This window comes from Aplysia californica, unplaced genomic scaffold (assembly GCF_000002075.1).
Source record: "Aplysia californica isolate F4 #8 unplaced genomic scaffold, AplCal3.0 scaffold00257, whole genome shotgun sequence".
Taxonomy (NCBI): Eukaryota; Metazoa; Mollusca; class Gastropoda; order Aplysiida; family Aplysiidae; genus Aplysia; species Aplysia californica.
Window position 1 is genome coordinate 721,444 of NW_004797527.1, and position 8,454 is coordinate 729,897.

At 42.0% G+C, this 8,454-nt stretch overlaps 1 protein-coding gene across 1 annotated transcript; it reads left to right on the forward strand.

The window, feature by feature from the left end:
• Window positions 1-169: 169 nt before the first annotated feature.
• LOC101854873 (protein phosphatase 1 regulatory subunit 12A) lies at window positions 170-5,006 on the forward strand (the record flags this gene model as incomplete). Its single annotated transcript, XM_013083844.2, is given in 2 exon segments — window positions 170-320; window positions 939-5,006. Coding segments are annotated over 2 exon segments (575 nt in total), but the record flags the coding sequence as incomplete, so codon positions are not given.
• Between the last annotated feature and the right edge of the window lie 3,448 nt (window positions 5,007-8,454).

Below are 8,454 nucleotides of genomic sequence, written 5' to 3' on the forward strand. Positions count from 1 at the left end.
AAAAAAGTCAAGCAAAAAAATTTAAATCTTACAAACACATAGATCTAGACACACGAGATTAGCTAATCGCCCAATTTGGTGATCTACCTTTTGGAATTTTATTCCAAAATGCGCTCACGCCATTGCAATCTCCCCACATCTTTGTGTATACGTTCTTCTCTGTCCTCAGGAGTGACGCCATTGCACAACGCTGTGCTGGAGGGCAACTTGGCAGCTGTGAAGCTCCTGGTGCAGCACGGTGCGGAAGTCAACAAGAAGGATGTGGACACATGGACACCGCTACACGCTGCCTGCGCCAACGGAGAGGGCGACATTGCCAGGTGGCCCAATTTCTTTGTTTGTTTGTTTGTTTGTTTGTTTGTTTGTTTCCTTCTCTCTTTCCTCATCCATCTATATCCATCTACCCACCCACACATCCATCCATCCATCAATCCATTAATTCATTCATTTAATTCATTCCTTCCTTCCTTCATTCATTCATTCATTTATTTAATATGGGAGGGGTGGGGGAGGTGTCAAAATTTCATGCCTCCGTCGATACATTATAGATCATGTAGGAATAAAGAAAGTCGGCTTCTTCGACCCAGCATGTGAGGGTCAAACAGAGCTGAATTTGAGACAAAATCCCAGCAGACGTATGGGGATACAACTAGTAAGCTTTTTACGCCACAAATTGGCGAATCAAGACAACGTAGATATTATGTATTCTAAGGCTGACAACTTTGGGTAACCAATGAATTTGCCATCGTACCTTGCTGTCAAAAGATGCAAGCTCCACTGAACTGCTGGAACATGAAAGTAGTAAATGTATGTCCGTTCCAAAACATATTTCAGCTTACGAAGATGCAAGGTATCTGTTCCTTACCTCAAACTACCTCATCCTATGTCGTACTGTCCCATCACGTCTCATACATTTTTCTCTTGTCTCATGCCCCCAGATATCTCCTGAGCAAAGGAGCAAGCAAAGACATCAAAACAAGCGACGGCGAACGACCTCTTGACCTCTGCGACGCACGTGACTTCTCCGTCATCAGCGTTATGCTGGAGAGCGACAAAGCACGACGAGCGAAACTCCTCAAGACACGAGAAGACGACGACGATGACGATGACATTGACAATAACAACGACGATGAAGACAATGGCAATGCTGGCAAATTGCGAAGCCGTAGCAAAAGAGACGATAACGAAGACAACGACAACTCCGATCCATCATCATCAACAACACCACCAACTTTGTCCCTCGGCTCATCATCTCAGTCCAAGACTTCTTCTTCTTCATCAGTCCTCAGCAGACCTCCGAAACCTCCTGGACACTCTATCCTGAAGAAAAGCCCCCAGAAGTTTAATTCAGTTGCTGAATGACATGGCCGAGAAGGGCAATCTGTTGATTTTTTAAAGTGTGTTGTCTTCGATTTAAACCCCCAGATGCCCTACTTTGCATTGTCTTTTTAAAAATCCTTCTAATTTTACAAACACAAGCAGGAGAAATTATGGTAAGATTTATGCTTAGGAGTAAAGCTTACCTTTGTGAGCAAGAGAGCAAGGTGGAACTGGCTTAAACAAATCTAGTTCCAGCTCATTGCTGATAATTTGCGCGTGATTGATGTTGAAAAGGTCATTGCTTTGCTGGTCTCCATAATAAGTAAACCTGATCGTAAAGTATGACACGTATCCGCGCGTGCAAGTTTAAAATAAATGCAGGATTTAACTATAAAATAAAACGTGCGACGTAATGATTTGAGCAGTGTATTTGGTGTAGTTTAAGATTCCCCCCCCCCCAATTTGATTTGCTCTTTATAAAATAGTATAGAATAATGCTTTATATATTCTTATACTCAAGGCTTTAATCTGAAAGAGCCAAGAAGGACTGAGTAACCGCTTCCAGCAGACAGACCCATAAGTTTATTCCAAAGGTAAAAGAGTTTGTTTACTTTTCGTTCATCTGGTTCACCTGTATGATTCGTATGATGTAAAGGTAGAATGTTGAATTCCTAACAAATGACGAAATCATACCCCTCCCCGCCCCCCGTGCATTCTTTATAGAGGTCTGCTCGTGTTTTTTTTCTTTTCTTCCTCTTTTAAGCATTGTACTCAGTGCTGCATCAACATCTTCCCCCGAAATAAACAAACAAAACAAAACAAAACAAAAAAGCAAAACTCTATAGACACCCTATATTCACCCAATATGTAGAGTGTGATAAGCTGCTCAAAAGATTGTTGTGATTGATTGAAAGTTTTTTTTACCTTAAAGAAAACTAGACAATTATTTGTAAATTTGTAAAGTTATTTTTTCTTTATATAATATTGACTTTGTAAACATTTTATCGAAGATGAAACTTAAATTACTATTTTAGTTAAGAAAATAAGAAAAAAAACCCCTTAAAAAACAACACCAAAGCACTAACACATACCATCTGTCGCATTGACATGCGTGACACTCTAACACAAGTGTTAAGCCATCGTATGAAATAAATTTTGTCGCTTGAGGAAAAGAGTTGAATGGAAATGATTCAGTTTCTTTGCGCGACGCTGGCCAACTGTCCATTTTTCACAGTCATTGAACAGTGTGCGGAGACCTATGACCCGGTACACCGTCTTGGTCTTTGAGGTGATGCCTCTCTTCTTGCCCCATAGATTCCTTGTGGAGTCTGCCGAAGACGGCACAAAGTTCAGCAAACCGGACATTCACCTCATCATTGATGAAAACGATTCTGGACAGAGTGTTGCGCTGGTAATGAACTTGTACACAGCATTTTGTTGATGTCCAGTGATGGTGACAACTGGTTCAATATGCCTATCCTTTGGCTGGCTGGTGCATAGCTTCAATCTTTTTCGTACTGTTTGTCAGATGGACGTACACTGTAGTTGTAGGCAGCAGAGAATTCTTCAACACTATGTTGCATTCTGATTTTGAGACAGCGGTGAGGGCACAGTCGTCCGCGATGAGAAATTCGTTGTTTCCATTTTGATCTTTGTTTTCGCTTGAAGTCTTCTAAGATTGAAGATTGGTCCATCTGTCCGGTACGTGATGCCTTCGTCTATCTCAACGTCATTGAGTGCATTAGTCAGCATAGCCGCGAACTTGAGGCTGAACAGGATGAGAGTAAGAATACTACCCTGCTTCATTCCGTTTGGGACTGAGAATGGTTCAAGTGTCTCGCTATTACTATTAGCTTGGACTCTGGCCAGCATGCAGCCAGGAAGTTGACGTACGATGGAATGTAACTCGCTGAGGCATCCGTACTCTGTCATGATTCTACAAAGACTGCCCCCACCGACAGCGTCAAAGGCTTTGGTCAGATCAATACAGGTGGTGTACACCTAATACTTTTCTGCCTGAAAGCAGACACCATGTCGATGGCCCTGCGTTCTTTCTGGAAGCCGCATTGACTCTCAGGTAGTACACTTTGCTCAAGATATGTAATGATCCGGCTGAGTATAGGCGAGCCTGACGGTTTCCTCCGCGTTTGAAAAGATGAAGAATGGAGGCATCTTTAAGGTCTCGTGCTGCCATAGATAGAAGCTGATTATACGCTTATCCATCAGAGCTGCACCGCCCTCTTTGTAGATTTCAGCTTCGATGGCGTCGCAGTCAGGCTCTTTGTCTCTGGATAACAGACAAATTGCTTTTAAAGTCTCCTCCAAAATTAGTACAGTGTCCATTGCCTCATTTCTTTCTGCAAAGCCCCGAATCCCATCAGCTTTGTTGCTCAACCAGGAGTATCGCATCTGTCGCAGTTTTTGCTGAATGGCTCTGAGGATATTTCTCAGCATTTTGTTCTCTGATATTGACCGTGGGTCGTCAATGGGCACTTTGTAGGCATAGCAATTTCCCGAAATTTCAGTGCAGTTCCCATCGAACTAGCACTGTACTTCCTAGTTGTGGGTTTTATACTCTTTGGCTGTGCTGTGCTCTGTCTACCGAGGTGCGGCATGTTGCTTCCATGTCATCGTCATTCAGCATGGTGGATTCTAAACAGCGATGCTAATGTCATACATGTATCTGGAAAGTTCATTTGCAATGAGGTATTACGTGTCTCTGGGGTCTATTCGATGCATCCGCATTTATGAGCGTGCGAAGTTTTGTACGCGTTGCTAGGTTCAGAGGAGTAATTCTCGTTTTTCTCACATTCTTGTTTTCACAGCAGTAATAAGACCCCTGTCAGCCGCAGTATGCAGGATCGGGTCATGTGGAGCAGCCAGTTTTAGGGCACCTTTTCTATCCCCTTCTTCATTCCATGGAGATGAGCAGTGCTATTCTAAAAGGGCAGCTCAGTTGATCGGAGAGCTGTTCACTACCACTGGTGCTGCAGTTCAATGACAGCCGACCATAATTTGGCTTAAGACACATCTGTGCAGTTTGCGGCTACGACTTCCAGTGTGTAACCATACCTATTGCTTCGTCGTTCGCTCCACCAACACATGGCTATTGGTGGTAGAGATGAGATGTGGTGAGTAATGACTGATGACATGCGTGGTGACTTTGTTTAAAATGAAGTATAGTTGCGTGATGTCCACCACACTCTCTCGTCTCAGACCATCTTTATTCAATGGCAAGGTATGGTCGAGACAGTTGGAGATGGAGACGAATGTAATGGATGAGCTAGATGTTTTTCGTGCCACATTTAGCTATGAGCACTTCATGGTGCATTGCATGGTACATGACATAGTGATGTATAAGGCGCTATTGTAAACACGAATCACATGTAAGTTTCTATTTTTTATTCTGTTATGTTATCTTATTCAAATGTGGCATGTAAAGAAAGAACCAAGGGTCTGAAAGAATCTTGGTATATAAAATGTATATTATAGACTATTAAAAAAAAAAATTCAGGCATTGCAGAGGAGGGTCCCGCATTTTATTAAATTTAATTGTCGTTGAAAGCGTAATCATACTTATTGGTGTCATTTTGTTTGATATCTGGTCATCCATTTCTTTGAATTAAATCATGTTTTGTTATATTATGAGTGTTTTGTTATGTAGAATAAAGACTGCTTATCTTGCATTACTCTTTTCATTACGTTCAGAGCAATGTTTTGAGAAAACTGTATTTTGATATCTCAAACTCCGTTTGTTCAGGGTTCGAACCCAAGTTGACTTTAGGATCAATGTCCTGACGGGTTCATATGACTCACTGCTTAATAGACAGCCCATATGTCTTGTGGTGTGTTAAGCTTCAATCACAGAGAAATAGAGTTTTTCTAATCAGTTCTTGGGGCACAGTGAGTTACTCTCTCTCTCTCTCTCTCTCTCTCTCTCTCTCTCTCTCTCTCTCCCCCCTCTCTCTCTCTTTCTTTCTCTCTCTCTCTCTCTCACTCCCCACTCTCTCTCTCTCTCTCTCTCTCTCTCAATTGCAAACACACACACACACACACACACACACACACACACACACACACACACACACACTCTCTCTCTCTCTGCCTCTCCATCTCTCTCTCTACCTCTCCATCTCTTTCTCTGTCTGTCTGTCTGTCTGTCTGTCTGTCTGTCTGTCTGTCTGTCTGTCTGTCTGTCTGTCTGTCTGTCTGTCTGTCTGTCTGTGCTCTCTTTTCCCTCTCTCTGGGTGCTGTTTCTGTCTGTCTTCCTGCCTTTCTATCTATTTCAATCTCTCTCTATCCTTCTCTTTTCTTTTTGAGTGTTGCTTGACAACTTTCATACATCACCCCCCCCCCCCGAGTTTTTATACTTTTACAAATGCTATAGAAGTGCAAGTCTATGGAGACATTTGGTTTGAAGAAAGAAGGAACTAACTCGAACAGGATCAAAAAAGGAAAAAAAATAGTACTTACATTAACGATAAGCAAGGTGAAGCTACGGCAGTGTTTCAGCATGGCCTTGTAAATACGAAGAAACGGTTTATGACAACATCCACAGATCAGATCTGAAGAAAAAAAATCCACCGACACTTAAATACTATAAAAAACGAGAGAATTCCGATAAAACAATAAAAATGTTGACCGTCACTCAATCATCATAATATTTTTTTCCGGTAGGTGGACGTGTCTATAAAGTTACTCTCCACCCGAATTTTAAAAAAAAGAAAAAAGAAAATATGTACTTTTGTCAAAGGACGAAGCACGAAAAACGTTCTAAGTAAGGTATGGCATTCTTTCTTTCTTTCTTTCTTTCTTTCTTTCAGACATTCGTTCGTTCTTTGTTTATCCCTTTTGTTCCTTCTTGCTTAATTTCTTTCTGCATTCTTTCTTTCTATTTTCCTCCGAGTAGCTAACCGATATATATATCAGAAATAGCGAACAGGTCTGTTACTCACAAAGGGTAGTTGCTACGTGCACGTGTGCACTTGAGATAACCTTCCTGTGGTATTTGGCGGAGTTCTCGGTCAACATGACCTCTACGGAGCTCAGAGCCCGAAGAAATGGGCCTTTTTTAGCCTAGACGCATGATATATTTTCACCTGTGTTTAATTTTCCAATCCCGAACGGCGCAATACCGAACGTGCACAGATATTATATTATTGTGTACATCAAATTTCTCCGGGCTGCACTTTCTGATTTTACTGCTACCTGAATTGGTATCCCCCAAGATTACAGCGCTGATGGCGCCGGTTCGAACCCTCAGAGGGGTGTTCTTGAACTTGGGTGGTTGGGGAATTTTCCAGGCTCTCCATTCTCTTGGCTTGGCCCTATCGGAGATGGACGTCAAATTCGGTGGTCCTGGCCACTAAAACCTTACAGTGTTGAACGGGCGTTGATCCCGCATATATACATTGCACAGTTACCAGTGTTCGCCACAGACAGCTTAGTGCCTATAGTTAAGTCCTAGTTCTTTTCTTTCCGTCTCTTATTTCTGTCTATCTTGTTTTTTCCTTACTCCAAAATTGCCACCAGTGCGTCAATGTACTTCTTTTTGCTCAAACAAACAAAACGAACAAACAAACTGTCACTGTTGAGTGAAAACTGGCACAAGAATTAAACAATGAAACCCTACTTTACGTTGTGCCAGAAAAATCTAGGATGTTATTAAAGTATAACAGCTTTTGGATAGTGCACATTCCCGCCCAACAGCAAGCTCTGTGCGCTATAAATATTATACATGACTAAATTTCTTGTCAAGTTGCTGGAAATCTTGTGGCCTCCTTCCTCGTCGTTTTGTGACGTATCAAGTGGTCGCACACACCTGAATCCCTTGATTTTGTGTAATCTGATACGGATTCCTTTCCCTGGCAGAGTGCAAATTGCTGTTGGCCCTACTGACGTTAAGTTTTGACTTAACACCTCTCCCCCTCCATCCCACACCTCTTTCGAGACACCCGAGCCCCTTGATCTCCAATGTTATGCCCTCCTGGAAATAGTAAAGGTAAAGTAAAGTTGTTCCCGCATCCGATCCGAACATTGGGGATTGCCTTGTTAGTGAGACAACTTCCTGGGTCTTCGGCATATTGTGGTAGGGTGGCCAGCTCCTTTCCACGCCGCCTTTATTTACCCAACTCGAAGTCAGGTACCCATTACTGCTGGGTGGGCAGGAGGGGGCGAAAAAAATCCGTGTCCGAACCGAGGCTCGAACCCCCCGGACTTTCCGCTTCGGAGACGAGCGCACTAACCGCTCCGCCACCGCACCCTCCCTAGAAATAGCACGAAGTCAAAATCGGACACCATTACACTTCCACTCTCCAGCAAGTGTAAAACAGATCTTCAATGGTTTACGTTATGGTAAGGTCCACGGCCAAGAAGTCAAAACAAATCTTGTACAGAAATAGAAATGTTTGCCTGTAAACCTTAGCATATAAATAAATAAATTAATACACAAATAAATAATTTTTAAAACTTGCTACAATAAGGAGATTTTGTTCAAATGTCCGTCCTTTACATTTTGAACATATCGCCAACGTCCAGAAATTAGCTTACTCTTCCAACTAAACGAATAAGGCAAAAAAATTGGGATTTATCAAACATGTTTAGGATATTATAGGTATGAAAGAAGATTTCTGTCTATTACCTGGTTTATGATGGGCTTCTGTGTCTAATCGGGTAAATCTCCCAGCTGTTTCACGCAGGAGACGTCAGACGCTATAAATACCAAATGTAAGGGTGAGTTCAATCCCCGAGAGGACACGCTTTTGTTTGTTTGTTTGTTTGTCGGTTGGTTTTCTTTTTATTAGAAAAAATTCGTCCGTGTAGGCCTACTAGGATGTTGTATCCATCTCAGCCCGAGTTGGTCCTGTCAGATAGGGTTGAGGCTCTTTTAAAAGATCTAAATCGAAAGAGTGGGGGTGTGAACAAAAAAACAAACAAAAACCCAACCCCCCCAAAAAAGCAACAACAACAACAACAACAACAACAAACAAACCCCCAAACAAACAAAACATCACAATTACGATTGTTGTGTCTGATTATATTATTTTCCGATCCTGGTTTAAGGGGAAATAACTAATATAAAACATAGTAAAACATGAATCTAAAATCAGCTGGCAATGTTTGGTCTTTGTTCCT